General features: G+C 36.4%; 1 protein-coding gene across 1 annotated transcript in view; it reads right to left on the bottom strand.

Moving 5' to 3' along the window:
- Positions 1-3,676: 3,676 nt before the first annotated feature.
- prima1 (proline rich membrane anchor 1) overlaps positions 3,677-19,230 on the bottom strand; it is an 80,921-nt gene continuing 65,367 nt past the window's right edge. Inside the window, exon 4 of the mRNA XM_006632544.3 lies at positions 3,677-8,738. Within this exon, the coding sequence (XP_006632607.1) occupies positions 8,639-8,738 (100 nt within the window). The 3' untranslated portion in view covers positions 3,677-8,638. The remainder of the gene's footprint in view (positions 8,739-19,230) is intronic.

The raw sequence follows: 19,230 nt of genomic DNA, 5'->3' as shown, positions 1-19,230 counted from the left end.
CTGGAGCTCAGTTTTGAATGATTAAGTGCTGTTTAAATGTCCCAAGTCTTGATATGGCCCATTCCAGCTGCTCAGAACAGGGTCCACTATTTTCCCAAGAGAGTTCTGTGCTCAACTTGTATATGTAATGTACATACTGTATGTTTTTCATTTAAAGTATTTATTTGCATACAATGAGCAAAAAATGTCAAAGGGTATCTTCTGGGTGGGAGTTTAAAATGTTGGACTTACAAAATTGTGGCACCCTGAGAGTGATTGCACATGGGAACACTGTAGAAGGCCAACTTCAACACCTTCTCTCCAGTCTTTCGACATTTTCGTAGTTTAACAACACTTCACAATAGGAGAACACTGTTAAGCATGTATTAGCATTCATGCATAAGGATGATAAAGTCTAGAATACAGTATGTACTGTATCTATTAAAGGAGTGTTTCACTCCTTGAAAACATTTTTGGTGGTAAATACAATAGATAATATGTAGATATAACTTTAAATATTCATATTAAAATAAAATGTCCGCATACTGTATTGTTTGAAATTCTCTGGATTTAGTAACATATTAAAGCAAGCTTGTGAAGGTAATACAGGGCTTCGATGTTTTCTCAGACTTAGAATTTCAGTTGGTCTGTTAAGGCTGTCAGGTCTACTTTATTATTGCATAATCTTGAGCTATCTTGATGGACAATACATGAATGTCTAAATTGCTCCAAATGTCTAATTGTATTATCCTCAAATGGCACATCTGAAAAAAAGGCACTCCATGGTTCACAGACTTGTTCTTTCAGATTCAAATTCATTCACATTCCACTGTAGCCTTACTTTCACTGCATAATTCTTACTGTGGCTTTGTATTCTGACCTTGGTTAATATTTTCTTTCCTTCTTTGTTGCTGTAATCTTAAAGAAAGTAAACTAATTTTTAGATTCAATTACAGAATGTAATTTTAAAGCATTTTAAAGTCATTTTGAAATGTCATTTTAAAGCTAGCTGTAATTATTTGTTGCAATCATGCACTTAAGAAGACAGTTACGGTACATACTGTATGTAGATTATGTATATATACTGTACAGTATGTCTGTTTCTTATTGAAAGCTTTTAACAAGTGTTAAAAAGAAAATGGCTTACAGTTCTAGAACAGTGCAGGTCAAAACTACAACTTTCCACTTGAACATCTTTAAGCATACTTGAAAAAAGACAACTTTCTCCCCCTAACCGATTGATCAGAAGTTTTTATTGCAATTGATGAAAGTTTAGCACCTGTTCTGCTGTCTGCAATTTGATTAATTTAAATAAACTAAAAACCAGCTCTAATTTCATTAAATATAATTAGCAATATAAACATGTAAAAGAAAGTGTAATCAATGGAAGAGAGTTTTGGGTACGGACAAATACAGTAGATGCTGTTTGACCCATCTTATTTGATAGGTCTTAGTAAATTAATGTCAAACCTTATAAAGCCATTTTTGAAGCATCCAATGAACCACTTTCCACAACTTTGTTGAGTTGCTTCTCCTTTAATTTATGACTATACTCATGCTCAATTTGCATTTGTATTTTTCAGTCCTCACTTCCTTTCCCCTTACCTTCACAAAACCTTTCAAGAAACTTTCAGCGCTTTAAATGTGAGATCAGTCGGAGCACTGAAATAATGGGACACAAACTGCAGCCGCTTCTTACTAAATCACTCAGTTAGCAGATGCTTCTGCCCTGCGTTTGGCTTATTGTTTCCTTTTGAATAGCCCTGGTGTGCACAATACTAATTTTGAAAATCAGAACACGACATGAGTCTATCCTTCTGATTCCAGAAGATAAACTGCCCCTTCAAAACATTAACTTTGACACTCAACACTGGTCACCAGTTTGCCTGCTTGCATGATTAAAATTGAAAACACTTTCTCCCCAGGATTGGCTGTGATGGGTAATTGCACATTCTTAGCAATGCAAATATGTAAATGAGAGAGCCTTGCATTAGTCTCTGTTCCATTAAGGGCTAATGTCTCCTCTGTGAATAAACACTAGCGATAATAAGGTCTGAATATTCACAGCACAGTTGGCATGTTTTGACACCATGCTGCTAGGTAAGTTAATTAGTTTAGTCAGCAATCCGCTTCAACAACTTGTTACAATAATTTTTTACTTCAGCTATTAAGGAGTGGCAAAACGAAGGTGAAAGAGACATACAGTATCTTGAGAAACGTGCCAACATCAGAAGATGCCATTATCTTGCTATCCAGTTTATCTAATTCATGAGCATTGAAAGTGTTTCATATTAGTTGTTCATTAATAATTAAACTACTGAATTGGGGGGTGAGAACATTTCCTCAGCAGCAGGAGAGCCTGGAGGCTGAGCCTCATGCTTTGAGGTACTGGTATTAAAAGAATTCTTTTTAGTTCTAGGTATGCAACAGCTCTCACCACCATTGCTTTGATAATTAGGAAACAGTAAAGGCTCATTAAGGCACTGAAATTTGTTATAATGACTCTTTGATTATTATAGAAGTACCTTCAAGTACAGTACGTATGGTTATGGTTTAATTATCAGAGATGGTGCAATACAAGAGGAACATTCTTTATTCTACTCAGTGCAAGTGTACATGTACTGTATTATGGTGGTACTGTTTTTGGTGGAATAAAAACATTTTGAAAAAGGATAAATGTGAAATAAATAAAAAGATCTTTTTAGTGATCATGATGACCAATAAGCAATCACTGTAGCATCTGATGCTGAGACATTTCTTCTGGCTAATCATGGACTGTGGCAGAAAACCTCAGCTACAATATGTGCAAACCCAAGAAAAATACCTGTATATAAGTAATACCATGTATATAATTAATTTGCAAATTACTGTACTTCAAGCCCTTTATGTAGTTTTCTCAAGAAATGGAGTGAGCACTTAAAAGGAAACATAATCCTACAGGAGAATTTATTTCTAAAGCCTCACAATTAGGCATTACTGTATGTTTCCACATACAGTATCTCCATTGTATCGTAATTTTCTTTTCTTTTCAAGCTTTCCTTGCTCTAAGACTTATGTATTAAATCTTGTTCCTGGTTTGTTAATTAAAAGACCTCTATTAAATTAAAGTACATTTTCTATTGCATACAATCTTGCCTACTCTCAATATACTGTAATGTTTGCTTTCAGGCTCTTTGAATTTCAAGCACTGTGGGACAAGTATATATGTTCCCATTTATTGTGTGTAAACATAAATCTGCTGAATGTCAATTTGTTGTCACCCATTTGTAAAATATAGTTTTGGAAGCCATTTTTCTTGAGTAAATAGCTACACTGTTCTACTTTGTCTAATGAAAAAATACCCATTTGTCTCTCCTTAGAGGCAGGTTTGTCAATCCCCACTGGAGGTACGCCTGCAGCTTCAGGTTTCTGACAGATACTGTACTTTGCCATCCCACAGGAAATACATTTGTTTTCATTTTAACTATTGTTCCCCCAAAACACATAAGCACTCTCATGACAGATGTGTATTTCGGACAGTTTCAACAGTTTACAGATAATAGAATTGACTATTTTGAGTTATTATAAAAATACGATTGTGGAAGCTACTGTACTTCAAATGTATACTGTTTCTCTAAAAAGTGTTTGGAAAACAAAACTGACTACCTTTTTGTCAAGACCACTTTAGCTTAAAAAAATCTCCTTTTTATTGTAGTAAGTCAATGAATGTATACAGAATGTAATTACATATGATAACTCACAATCTGTTTTTAATAGTACAATTTTATTTAAAACTAAAAAACTTAGCAGGGTGCAATTAAATTAGTTAAATGCACAATATACATGTTTAACATTTTGGTATGCAATGCATATATTGTGCAACAACCTTTAATTACCAAATATACATTAATGGCTTATTCCAGAAACATGACAACATTTATTTATTCTGATTGGTAGCATATCAACAACTCATTTTTCTCTTTCTATAAACATATTTAATTTAATCTGTACATTTGATAGACAGTCAAGAAGGCAGATTTTAAATCTTAATATTTACATTCATGCATTACTTTTCATACTATATTTTTGTACATAATATAATACACTTGTATGCACAGATGCTGGGTATACTGTAGGTATATGCAGTTAAATGTCACAATGCAAGGTCTGTACTTGCAATCTCAGTACAATTAATTCTATAGCAGGAAAACATGTTAGAAAGACATTATTTGATCTTTAGTGCTACACACATATACACAACTTGGATCTCATGGCAATGTTTATGCGACTAAGAGTGACAAGCACAGATAACAGGGGCAGGAAATTTGAAGTAACCTTTTGTTACTTTTCTAATCTTCTGAAGTAATGACACATTTATTTTCAAACATATTTTTTAAATCACTTTGAAGTCAATCCTTAATAGAATAATTATACTTCAAGTTGGCAACATATGTGCTGCAAGGATAAAAGGATGCACTAGCATTGTGTCTTAGGTTTAGGTGGTCTGCAAATAAGCCTCTGTCACTTACTGTTTTTAACATCTAGCATGAACATCTTCTCCTAAGGCTAAGTATAAGTAGGCAATAAGTACAGAATTGAGGTGCTTTGTGAAGTACTGTACATAAAAGAAGGGAGACACCTGGTGTTATGTTGCAACCCTCAAATACAAGTTATTTATATTGTACACTGAATAAAACATATACATGTAATTAAGGAACACTGAAAACAACCAGTAATGTGGTGTATTCCTTACGCTTATAAAGAAGGACATATTTATGTTTTACAAATTTCAGTAGGCTAGGAGGAGTAAACACAGATTATTCCAAATATTTGGAAGCCAAGAAGAAAAAATCATATTGGATGGATGATGAGAGAGATTTACGTCTATAATCGTGCTGTCTTCACTTGTGTCATAAAGAAGAAATAATAGAAGGTGTCTAAAGACTACTTAATTAAAAAAGAGGTAGGAAATACTGGCCGGATATTAGTTTGGCGTTTTCTACCAAACATAACTTATACTACTGAAATGTTACAAAACAGATCCTTAATAACATGTTTTAATGATTTACAAAGAAGGCTGTCAGAAAGCAATTTTGAAATCATATTGATTTAAGACTTTTTATTTAGTAATAATAATCCTCCTAATTCAAGAACACTAAGCTTGATTATCATTCAAGTTACAGACTGCTTGCAAAAGAAGGCCTTTTGTAGTGTTGGACTGGCTCCACACCTTTACAGAAATCTCACGATCTCAATAGTGTCCCGAACAGTTCTTTCTGGGCCCTATGCAGATGACACAATCCGGGGTAGTGAGGAAACACTTGGGAGAAAAGCATGCAGGATTCGGGAAATAAAAAACGGGGGGCGTGTCCAAGGAGTGCTGGTGGTCGGGGAAGGTGTAGTGAGGCAAACAAATCCAGGGACGAGTCCAAAGAGATATCCAAAAAACAAGCATAAGTCCACGGCCAGGCAATCCATCCAAGACGGGAGATTAAAAACCAGAACCAGGTCGGGGCCGGCAGGAGGAACGGGAACAGGCACAGAAAGTTAAAAGTATAACGGAGCTAGACGCATCAGGACCCGGGCTCGCATGATATGGGGACTAATACAGAGCCCTGATTAGTGTCAGCGTCTGGCTTTTAAGGGGGAACTGAAAAGGGGCTGCAATAAGGAACAGGTGCGGGGAATGAGGCAGAACAAGGAAGGGCTGGAGCGCCCTTAAGGGGAGGGGTTTGCGATCGTGACAAGTAGTAGTTATTTCTATAATGAGTAGTGGAGAGAAAAGACATAAGATTTCAGAGTTAAGATGAGACATCACTTTAAAGGAATCCATCTTTGCACAGATAAAATAATTACAAATTTATTTTACATTTCAGTGAATCTAGGGATTACAGCAAAGAAGAAGAGGAGCATTAATCTTTTCTCCTGTACATGGGGCCTCTTGAATAACTGAATTGTATACCAATGACACAACAGAATCTCTGCTGCTGGATTCCTGCATTTCCGATAGTTTTTTTTTTTCCTGCAACACTTTTTAATTTGGCAAAATGTCTTTAGACATTGATTTTCATTTTCACATCTAATTTCATTAATTTCTTTTTCTCTTACTATTAAACAGGAATAAGCTTTGCGAATGTTTTCTTACCTACAGTAATGATGGAGAAGCTTTCTCCAAGTCAACCAAGACCATAGAAATATTTAATACTTTAATTTACAAGCTAAAACTTGGAAAAGGACCATGCAGTCATGTGGTTTCTCCAATGTGTTGTTCAAAAGTGAGATTTTCCTAAAACAATGTCAAGGTTTCAATGCACCACTTCTAACTGTAGTCAAGAAGCCATTGTAAAGGAATCCATCTTTGAACAGTTAGAGAAAAGCCTAAATAAAAGGCTGTATAATCTCCTCCTCATTTTGTTTTTTAACTCAAAGAGTTTTTTTTTTCCAGTAGTAGGTAGGGACTTGTTCCAGCACGGTCCTAATCCTCTCTTCTCATGCAAAGCACCACGTTAACAACACAGGTTTCTTCAGCAGGATTTGCAAAGCTTCTCCATCTGTACCAGGAGGGGCAATTTCACTTGGAAAGAAAAAGGATTAACAAGTAATCATGTTAAGAACTTGACAGAGGACTTCCTACTTCATATTCCACTGCCTCGTTGGCTCCCTTAAGCTCCACTCTCATTTTGTCAAGAAGCAATATTTTGTGTCAAGAGCCCCCCTGGAGCTCAGATTGCAAAATGCTAATAAGGTTGTGGGTTTCCCTCTAACTGCTTCTGAATGCCCTATTAGTGGTGCCTGCTGGATGCAAGCAAAATAACAAGTGGTACACTGGTTCTAACAATATTTGCGAGTAGAAACACCTACTGTATTAATTGGAGATTAGAAAAACAGCATCACGTAAGGTGGATGAGCTAGGCAAAATGTGAAACATTACTTAGAATGTCAAAGTAATGTCAGTTTCATGTAGGAGCTGGACTAATTATTTATATTAAACCTAACCTAATTAAATAAAGATTGTCTTATTACACACTTAGGGCTTACCATGAAAGAGATACTAGGATGTGTTCATTTCATGTGTCTTTTGATAAAAAGATAGGAATCAAATGCTACATTTTTACACATTACTTATGTTTGACAGAGGCTTCAATGGAATTATGAGATTATTTCCTTTCTACTGAATTGAACTGCAACTTCTGCTTGCATTAGATTTAAATCCGTCGACAGGGCCCTGCTATATTAAAATGAGTATCCTTCAAAAACAGTAGAACCAATTACCTCACAGTATTTCTCTGCCCATGGTATACAGCAAATACCACGGCTCTGGCATGTCTGACTGCATCAGGTTCTGCCTCTGTTAAAGCTCCTTACTTTATATGACAGGAGCATTTTTTTCTGCCATTTGCAAAAAAAGATTGGTGTATCAGTTGTGACAGCAAGAGGTGAGGTTGGCTATTATTTTGTTAATTAGCTTAATCTTTAACTCTTGACACACACACACAAATTAATTTGTATCAAACGAAAGTACCAGTGAAATATTATGTTATTGAGGAGGTGCTAAATGTCATGGACCAGTCATTTAATTTTCATTTCTTTTCATGGAACCAATCTGTCTGTATCAGAAATGCTTGTATAGGGTACCTGCAATAAATTGACATTGGATTTGATGTCTCAGCAAATGACTTAAATGAAATTTAATTATATACAAATTTACAACAAGACGAGCTGACCAAAAAATGTCACTCACACAAAAAAGAGTCCAATTCTAAAAAGTAGAGATAGCAGATTATCCTTAAAAAACCAACGATAACGTAGTAATGTATTTTAACCTAGTTTTCAAGGTGGCCCAGGATAAAAGTGAACAGTCTCAAGTCAGGTGTGAGCTGCTTGGATTATGGGTATAGAGCTGAATTCAATGTGAAATAAAATGAGTGGTAAAACATAAAACAGCACCTTTTAGACATGTCTGCACTTACAGCACTGTGTAGTTCCCTTTCACTACACCTTTGGTAACCGAAAGCATCCTTCGGCCATTTCAAATTGCATAGTCAGGGGACACAAGCAATCCATTCCTTACATCTGGGAAATGTGTTTCTGTTTTTGGTATGCGGAATTCCAGAGGCCACCATCCACCTCTCTTCAAATCACTACAATGATTCGTAGGGCAGGAAAAGAGGCATACCCCTTGAATTGAGGCTACACTGGGCTGCCATCTCTCCTGTCACTCATGCCAAATAACATTACTGAGTCGATGAAGCCTCAAAAGAAATGAAAATGAGAAAAAAAGGCAGAGGAATCTAAAAAGTTGTTGCATTCAACGAAGACTGCATGCTTGTTATTGTATTTTTGTTTTCGGAAAAAAAAAACTTTTGTGCACGTCTCTTATTGCAGTCACGGGGACTGACAAGCTCATCCTCCGACAGTCATCAAGGCTTCACAGATGAGATGCCTTCCTGCTCTGAATATCTGATGTCTGCACTATATGTAAAGAATGCCCTGAGCCCCAAAGCACTCTCTTTCCAGCGGTTTAAACTCTTCCATTTCCTAGCAAAGCCGATGTGCGTTAAGCATGATCTTCACGTGCATTCAAAGTTCAGCCTCCCCCCCCCCACCACTGGTAGTTGGAAAGGAGTGAAAGTTGGAGGAGAGTGTTTACTGAGTTATCGTTCTTCTTCATCTCACAGTGCTACACCACGGCATTGTTGGCATCCAGGGCCTTATTGTTGCGGGAACTCATTGCATATTCCCCCCGGCTTGTTCCATTCTCCTCCTTTCTAAGCGGTTTCCTGAAATGAAATGGGAAATTGATTTAATCATACAGCCAACTTGCAGTTGTCAATATTTATATTCTAGATGCAAAAAAAAAAACACCATTTGGAGACAATAAGCAGTTTCAGACTTAAATTGTAATTGGTGTCGTTTTTTTATGTAAACTAATTTCTCCTCTATTTAAATCACATACTGTATATTATCAGGTGGGTAGCTGCGTCAGCAGCTTCAGAGAACACGTCAGGGCTGTGAAGATTAAAGATCTTTCCAAGCCCATTGTTTCTCATTTCACCTCTGACGGCCACAACCACTCTAATCTCTCCATCTGTGTTCTCAAAGACGGTTTTCCGAACTCATACATCAGAAAGACCACCGAAACTAAAATTATTCTGCAGCTAGGATCACACATTCTCCCTTCCCTTAATGACAGACTACTGTTCTTTTAAATTTTCTCCATTCATTGGAAGTTTCATTTCACACCTCTCTGCACCCATTTTGACTTCACACCTCTTGATTGGCCTTTCTTTCTGTCCCCTGCTCCCGCCTCTCACTCCTCCTCCCTCCCAACCTTTGTTCTCCCGCTACTTTACCTTTGCCTACTGCCCTGTCTCTCTCACACCTGAAGAAGGCTCCAACGCCGAAACGTTGTGTTCTCTTTCTTCTTTTTTTTCAACATGGAATAAACCTATTACTTGTTCCTTTACTGTATATTATGTTGTGCTTGGGTAAGTGTATACTGTATACTGAATGTGGGTAAGAGGTCACTGGTGTCACATACAGTATTAAAGCAACCTTTTCCATTACATTTTTGAGACTCCTCTTGCCCTTGGTTTCCCTCCGCATGCTGTCTAGCTGACTGCTCAAGCAATCATATTGCACACACAGCTGCTGGAAATGAAATACTGTTGGCAAAAAGCTCCCATGTGTGAATCAAATACGAGCCTAAGGGCATCCCAACGAAGCTTATACAGTACAGTATGTTATTTCTCAAAGCACCTTTTATCACAGATGCCCTGTAAGAGACAGATATACTGTAGTACACATACTGCATAATAAGAAAGAACTGACAATCAGGAAACCTACAAGAATAAACTCCAGTACTCTTTAGCATCTTACATCCAGTATGTCTTCAACAAGAAGAAGTTATTTCCTCTCATGCTTTCTGATTTGAAAGTTTTACTTTAGAGACATTTAGAGAACCACCTGTATGGTAAAAAAAAAAAGATTCTCTATTCCAATAGGGAATATCAACGTTCCCTAGGAACTAGTAAGCTTCATAGACAGACATTTGTGTGCAAGAAAAGGTGCCGCATGTTATAGCCATCTTGTCTGTCTTGCCATTCAAAGGCTTTTTGTTCACACCCCAAATAATTATTAATTGAACTGATATATTAAATTTCACATTATTCAGACTCAGATTTTATTGCCTCATTTTAAGGGGGGTTAAAAAAACCCTGTTACTTCTACAAACACAGTAGCACAAACAGTATGCATGCGGTGATCAACATGGAAAAAAACAATGACAATTATTTTTTTTATTCCTATTTCTTTACAAATTCAATGAAAGCCATAAATTAATGAAAGAACATGGCAACTTTCAATTTGGTATGAACACTGAAACAGAACATAAAGTTGAATCATATTCAATGTGAAATTAGTTTCTGGAAATGTAATGGTTGAGAGATTTAATATAACAATGTACTCTTCAACCAGAAAGCCCTGGAAACCATGAAACCATGAGGCCCTGACTTCTATTTGATTAGTGACTCAAGATACAGTATGTGACCCCTGGAAGATAAAGCTCTAAATTACTTCTGAAGCAATTAAAACTCCGAAAAACCAATGGAGATATATACAGGGAGACTGCACTTCAAAAAGAGTTACAGCACTGTCTGAATTGCTTATGTAAACTGTTCAGCAGTTTATCTCTTTCACTCTTAGCAGGAAAATGGAAAAAAATATAAAAAATATACCATTATACTACTGTACATTCATGAAATCTTTCTTTTTCATATACTAGGATTTAATTCTCAGCATCACAATGTGACTTGCTTTTAGCAGAAGGTGGGGAAATGCAGCAGAGTGCAAAACAACATCGTATTTAATCACTTTATTAAATAATCTCTTCTTCTGTCAGGATGTCCTCAGCACAGTGTTCCAGTGCAGTGGTAAAGCAGGAGCGAAGTCAAAAAGAAACAAAAAAATAATAATTTTAATTAAAATTGATAAAATGTGGATTCTCACAAATCTTCCAAGAGAACATTCTTCAAAGTTCTGGCTGCTCTTTGACTGCAGTTAAATAATGTCTTTTTACATTCATTGATAGTTAAAAGTATAACATTTAAATATCTTGACAAATTGTTTTTTGCCTCTCTACATTGTGTAAAATACATTAGCCTTTTTTAAGCTTGGTGTGTTTCATTTTGAACCTATAGTTTATATAATATGTTGCAGCTGTCTACATTTAATGGCATCTGTCAGGTGTTTGCCCAGTATTGAATCTTATCTAAATTGTTTAGAATTTCATCTTCCCATTTTGGTACTGTCTGCAAACTTCACTAGTTTCCTATCTATACTATAATCTAGATATATATCATATTGTATGTGTATCATTTCTGAAAAAAAGTGGCAGTGTAGAACAATGCGGGACATGCAGTGCACTCCTGCTCATCATAGTCTTGTCAAGACTGCAGGTTATGTGGATCCTACTAGACAAACAAAGAGGGCAGCAAAAAATTAAGAAACTTGTCATACACCGTACATCTCAGTGTCCTGTTCAAGCTGTTCTTGTTGCTTACAAATGATGAACAATTATTCAGTACAAATTCCTAACATCTTGGCCACGGTATGTGCTACAGATGAACAGAGCTGATAAGTCTCTTTATTGATGCTTTAGAAACATTTGAGGTTACACCCTTTGCATTAGCTACAGGTACCTTCTAAAAATTTAACAAGATAAAGATAAATCTCTGACCTTTTCAAAGGCTATGTCCTCAGTATGCAGCTAGTTTCCTCTGGGGAAAGTTCCACTTTAATTAGAATTGGCAGAAGCCTATTATTAAGGGAAATGGATGGTTCGGGAAAGACAAGTTCTGCAACCTGTTGAGTAAAAATCACCTTTTTATCAGGCTTGTTAATCTAAGCCTAATGATGCGTCCTTTCAGTAACTCTAAAAATTAAAAGGTCAGTAGAATTTGAGATCAATGGAGAAAAAGGAAACCAGTGGCTTGAGCTGATTAATCGTTCAATTAAAAGCACCACTCATGGTAATTTTCTTCTCAAGCAACCAAAGCCATGTAGAAAACCTGATAGGCAGGGCTTAATAAATTATAAAATTGATTATGTTTTACCAAACTCCATAGCACATTAACATTTTTTAAATAAAATGCAGATAATTACTTTTAACACTAAGTTAAATTAACACTGGATAATTTGCTATGGAAGGAGCTTAGTGTACAGTATATGATAGATGATTATTAGAAGTAAGCTGGTCTTCTATATATTTTACATTTCTATCTACAGACGATGTCCTTGTTCTTCTCTTGGATCACGGTGGTGTTGAGAAGTGGTTAATAACAATGGTGTGCCTTCACTGTAAAACCATTCAGGCAGAGCCAAATAAGACTGCCTTTACAGTGATGCCATCTGTCAATAGGAACAGCCAGCTCTAGCCAGAGTTAGAGGATTGCCTAATAAAAATGTCTCCATGCGTGATTTAAATTTGGATGCTATCTTGACTCCCCTGATTTCCCTGGGGAAGGCAGCTTGAACTGCCATAACACTCAAGGTCCTTAAATCAAATGAAGAGACTGGACTTGAACCATATTTATTATAGCTCAGTTACACCAGAATATGCTGATGTCATTTGACCTTAAAGTACTTTAAAAGCATAATGATGAAGAACTGTTGTTACATACTATGCACACATTAATAAAATACAATTTAAAGCAAACAATACTCTTTTGTTGTAATCTGGTTTAATAACCCTGGTTTTGATGATACAGTAGATCATTGAGTATCCATGTCCTAGTGAGGGAGGGTGAACTAGATTTTCCGAAAACAACAGATAATCATATCAAAGGATATTTTAATGTTTTGAATTTATTACAGTATTCAAACTATTATATACTGTATAAAGCAAGGTGAACTTAAAAACACTCAAATAGACTGCATACAAGTTTATTGTATTGCATTGGTCAGTCCACATTACTTCAGCTTGTCTAATACCTTGAGAGTCAGGGTAATTAAACATCACTATATTATCAACAGTAAAATAAAGGAAATGGGAAACCAGAGCAAAGGTAGAAAGGTGCCTCATAAAGTATATATAAGAGGAAGAGCTAATACTCTCTGTCCTTAAGATGAATTACAAGGAGGTGAGGAGAAGGAAATACTAGTGATGGTAATATAGGAGATCTGTGAAGTTGGTCCATCCTACAAATAGCAAAAAATATTGACTCCCACCACATTCATTTGAGTTGTTTAACACAACTATAGAATTCTTCTTAAACTGCCACCACTGTGCTTGAATGTAGCTGTAGGGATGATATTAATGGTTTGTTCAGATGTAATCCTTTGCATTAAAACAAAAATGGCCAAATATGTTTTATTTGATGCTACAAAGGATTTTGCCACATGTTGGAGTATCACTTAAATGCTTTGTTGCAAACTCCAAACAGCATTTGGATGTTGATTCATGGACACTTACTCCCTTCTGAGCCATTTAACACTGTAACCCTTTCAAAGTTGGTGTCATTAAACTGTTCCTAACCATTGTTCTCTTGTTCAGCTGCTCTGTTTGGAGGAATGACCATCCCAAGCAGTGTCTGGCTGGTACAATTCTGCTAAAAATTCACCTGACCTAAGAGACGTCGTGCAGACAAGTGTTTTTATTCTAAAATCATGCGAACCACAATGACAGCACACAGACAGAGGGCCCCATTTTTGACTAGTCAAAAGTAAACATTTTGCGCACCTAAGTGAAAAATAGTGTATACATTTATAATTCAACAAAATAGGGCATCATTGGAAAGGCATTGTACATTCAGTGTGTGGAGATGCTAATTATCCATCCATTAACAGAAAGCCACTTATTCCTGGTAGGGGTACCCCAGAACCACAGAAAAAACAAAGTGGATAAGAATTAGATAGGATTATACTCTGGTTGAGACATTGGTTCATTGGAGGGCAAACAATTGAGTGATAACAATTAACCAGAATATACATAGGTGTGGAAAAAACAACATAGTACACAAAATAAAGCAAGGGAACACAAACCCCACACAGAAGACACTTGCCACTAAATCTTAAAAATACTCTCTTACTTCAAATTCAGATGTGAAACAACACATAAACCAGATTACCGACCCCCCACAAAGATTAACTCCAAGACATTGAATGCCAGACTAAATACTGTAAGCCTGTTGGACAGGTAAGCATTCATTTCAACCAGATCTGTATCAGTTTCTGTAAATACATGAAAATAAACGACACTGTGGATCCACAGCAAGTAAGACACAAATAACCAATACAGAAATTAACAATGGAAATGACAATAACAATGGAAATAAAAATGCAAAATAAAATGTCCTTTTAATATTTTCCAGGATGCAGATGAAAAAAGAAGAGAATAATGAATAATAAATGAGATACTGAGAGACCTCATCAGAGGTCATGAGACGAGGGTGTGCCACAGTCCTTCAGTTCCAACGTCTGTTAAAAATTATCCATGTATATGAAGTGAAGCACTGTAGTGCCCCTGAAGATGCAGTCCTGTATAGTCCTTAGGGCCCTAACAAATTCCCCGCAGTGAAGAACATGACATGGACCGTGAAATGTGCTTTTTTGTGAACTACACTGATTCTTTTTTGTTATTGTGTTATTTGTTTTTATGCACTTATTCATCTCAATATTTGCTTTCAGGAAAGTAAGGGATGGGACTGTATTCTTGTAGGGACCAAAGGCAAAATCAACAACTCTTCTTGCTCCCCATCCCCAAATTTGAACTTTGCCTGCAATGTAGAGATCTCAACTTTGTGGAAATGAATTTGAATGGATTCATTTAATGGATTCATTTCCACACATTTTGGATGTCCAAAATACCTCTGAGGTGGAAAATGTTTGTTTGCTCAGGATATCATAGAGTCCTAGATATAACTTTTGGAAGCAAATGGAATGTTCAAAAAGCACCAGTTGTACAACTGCACTAACAGTGTATGGTTACTATTACAAGGGTCTTGAAGTAGAGGATGACACTGGGAAAGTGGATAAGGATGAAGAGGATGAGTACATATTCAAGTGAATATAAATAGGCAACACCGAAAAGGTAAGCACAGCAGAGTCTAGACAATTGCTAATTTTAGAACTATTTATAAAATGTTAAAGTCCCAGACAATTTTAAGCACTTTTTTTAACTAACTGGCATCCTTCCCAGCCTGCCCTGTGACCAGATTAGGATAGGCAGCCTGGCACAACACTAAATTAATTACTGTAGTGGACAGCGTGAGAGCATTCCTAAGCCAAATTCTTCACGTCGATTGTAACATTTATTCAATTGAACTGCAGTGTATCATTACTGCTTATAAAAAAAAAAAACATTGGTAAAAAGTTCCTGAAACTTTGGAATTTTAAGGATGGGTGAACCTTTACCATTTTGACATTGTGTGGCAAAATAGATGGGTATACTCATGGCAGAGATATACAGTATACAGCATAGCAGGATGTCCCACATGTGACTTAAGGAAGCAAGGACTTCTGATCTTTTAATAACCAATGTGGCATATTACTGACAATAGATACAAAAACAAAGATGCCTGTAAGAATGCTATCAAAATCAACACTATAACTGCAACCCTGAGAGCATGTTGCCTTAATTTTCCACATTTTAGGTGCTCTGTCATTCACTCTATGCTCTTATCAGTGTTCCCCTTTTATGGAAGTCTGCTTGATCTGTTTCATCTCATGGTTTCACTCCATATCTGCACTAACCACTGTTCTCTAAACTAATCAGGTACTGGGTTATTCTACCGGACTCACTCTGGTATGTTCTTATCTTGAAAATGTTCCTGGGTAAGATTTAAATACACACAGTGCATATGACTGCACAATCTTCTGTAGGTGGTGGTTAGACATAACCATAACCATAACCAAACATAGGGCAAGAAATCAGTGATAAATGTTGGCTTTTCTATCCTGTTAAGAGTTCATATTGATTATAGCATAGTGAAGATTGTAAGCAAATGTTACTAACATAATTTTTTAACTAATGTGTATTCTAGTTAAATAAAAATAATCTGTCAATAACCCATTGTTTCAAAATCTGAAATAATTTTATTTCCGGCAAAAAAAATGTTAATAGCTGATGGGTTGCTGTATACAATGAATGACATTAATGAATCCTGAAACCGGACCCACGTGATGCATATCAGACCGTAAATATTTTCATTGAAATCAGTTTAAAGTCTTCCTGGCATCTAATAAAAGAACAGTGTACAAGGAGGCACTGTCAGGAACTGTGTGTATGATTGTATGATTTTATCAGATGCGAGATGTCTGATAAAGTCAGATTGATTTCAACTGAAGTTTGTGAGGAGTTCAAATTCAATTTTTGCTCTTCTATGCATAAATTCTCTCTGGCTACACACAGTGCTGTGAGTATCTTTTGTGTTTTGACACAGACAGATGTTTTTGTTTCACTAGGTGTTGCTACAAAATCTGCGTCAGTGTTTTGGGGATCTCTTTGGAGAGATGTGCCAGCATTGTTGTAGGCCAAAGCATTAAGTAGGCTATTCTTTTATATGGGTTGGCTCATTTTGCCACTGTGAAATGACTTTTTGTTTTAACTGTATCCCATAGAACATGATTGTCACTGAAAGAGCTATGCTAAGGCTAAAGGTAAAGAGCCAAGGATAAAATCAAGCAGCTCCTCCAGTTCGTCTTGAAACTGTTCTATTCACTTCATAATAGGAGTTACTGCAGAACTGGCATGACATGGTTTACATGTTTTTAGAAATCTGCAGAAATTTGTATGAGTAGTAATTTATGATATTACAGTATGTCAAATCTGGAGTAAACCAAAAAGAAAAAGAAAAACCTTTGACTGATGGGTTAAACACAAAACCATACTGTGAAGAATGCTGTGCCCACGATGGAGAGGAAGGACCCTGTGCATTATTCTGAGAGTTTTGGAGGGTCGGAGAAATGGGTAAAAGGGAGAGGAGATTGATGGCTACTTATCCTACATGCTGGACTGAAGTCGAAGTCGGGGGACGAAAGGCAAGAGGTTTAGTCAGGTAGAGAAATTCTTAGCAAAGAACGGCAAGGTAGGAGCTCCTAGAAAAGAGTCTAATACCAAGCGTCGACCTGAGGGTAGTGAGGGTTTAAATATCCCGGGAGGTGGAGGGTGTGGTCATTAGTGTGGTGTCGTGGTAAGATAATTGATCAGCGCCCTGACGCTTGCCGGAATTACCCGTAGCTGTGGCCTGATTAGCGAGAGGTCGCTTGCAGGATAGAATACAGTTGTTGGTGGACGTGACACATACTGTACAAGTTGCTCAGTGACATAAATGCCAGAGACTGCATTTGTCCCTTTTGACTTTGATCTGTCAAATATATGACTCATGTATATAAAAAAAATATATCAATAAGTTATTTCAAAAGTATGGTAAGTTGGTAAAAAAGTCAAATTTCAGAAACCATAATAAATTTCTTATTCAAAATGATTAGCTTTCAAATATTTCTACATCATCACTCCCCATTATGGAGATTTAAATATTCCTTTGTAGTGCAATGAACGCACTCTGCTCTCAAATAACTTACCATGCTAACTTTTTTTCTTCATAGGAAATATAAACTGCTAGCAAGTTTAGAGGGAGACTTTAATCCACATGAATTCCAATTAATCATTAAGCATCATTTATAGTGCACTGTATGATGCCATGCTAAAATCAATGTCATGACCTCTAATGCTCACATTATGCCATGCTACATGTTTTGTGTAGCACTTATGAAGAGATTATGAAGTATACATCAACATTCAAATAAAGTGTTACCATATTGGGTACCATACATCAAATCTGATGTCATCCAATCAAATAATAAACTATATTTTGAATGATTATAGTATACATAGCGTAGCAACTGCTGAGAAAGAAAAAAGAAAGACAATAAGAGCAATAGCAATGAAATCCTTAACTTTGTTTTTTAATAGTACTGCAACGGACCAAGGCAAATCTCTACTGGGTCATCTCTGGGCTGTTGCTGAGCTATAATCTGGGTAAAAACATAAAATAGTTTCCCTAGCCAAGTGAGCAAGGTAGGATCAGCAGCTTTCATTCAAAAGGGGCTGACAGTGTACTGGGAAATCATGATTTTCAGGAAAGTGGTGTGCATGTATCGTAATCACTCACTTCCATGATGAAGTCCCATTGTTCTAAATTTAGAAACCACATAAGGATTCCTTTTTTTTCAAGAATCCTTATAGAGTAATGTATAAAGCTGGCTTGATTCTGGAAAACCCACTATACAAACCTTATTATACTAAATGGGAGTGATTATCTTCCTTTTTAACCTTTTACTCTGGACTCCCAATCTTTGCTGTCTGAGTATACAGTACTTTCATTTTTTAGCCAAGACTGCATCCAGTGGGAAAATGGGTAAAGAATCAATCAATGTTTCTTAACACAAAACCTTGCTTAGGCACACTTTGCAAAGGTTTTTCATGGAGCTCTTTACAGAATTATATAGCAGCTGACCATATTGTACAGCAACAGTTGCCCATGTGGGAACAGAGGAGAGGAAAACACACACACCCAGTGGGAGAAATGAAACCTCTGGGGGTCCAAGGCTCATAGGTTCTCCCCTCCAGACAATGGGTTCCTGGTATATTAGAAGAGCAGATTTTTTCAGTGTCTCTCCCATCTGCATTGGCCATTAACACAAACAAAATGAGAAAACAAATGGAATGAAAGAAAAAAATGAATAAAAAGTATAAAAAACATGCAAAAAGATGTGACCTGCAATAGGCTGTTAACAGTTTATCTTCATTGTGTAATAACTTTTATAAATCTTTTCTTTTATTTGTACAAACCCTATTACATATTAAGCTTATAATAATCAAAAAAAGTAATAGTGAACTGCATACACCTGACTTAAAATTGCAATCCAGAAGTCCTGTGTCTTTTGGAAATGCCAGGTGAATTAATATCTTGAAGTCCCTGCCACACGACAGTGAACTCATAGTTGTCGGTACTTCATCCCTGCTGAGAAAAATAATCATAAAACAGCTGTGCTCTAGAACAGCTCATCCGAAAAACAGATTTCAGTCTTAACCACCTGGTTTCTTCATGCTTGACTGAATATGATGTTAAAGTTAATGCTTTGTGGTAAAATTTAAGGCACTGCTTTTGCTCCACAAATGACAGTTTGTTTCTCCAGTGACTAATAAAGATGCCAAATCATCCAGTAATGGAAAACTTTCCAACATAAAAGCATTTTTATAGATTCCTTGAT

The sequence above is a fragment of the Lepisosteus oculatus genome, chromosome 8 (assembly GCF_040954835.1).
Source record: "Lepisosteus oculatus isolate fLepOcu1 chromosome 8, fLepOcu1.hap2, whole genome shotgun sequence".
Taxonomy (NCBI): domain Eukaryota; kingdom Metazoa; phylum Chordata; class Actinopteri; order Semionotiformes; family Lepisosteidae; genus Lepisosteus; species Lepisosteus oculatus.
This window is presented reverse-complemented; position numbering and strand designations above follow the sequence as displayed.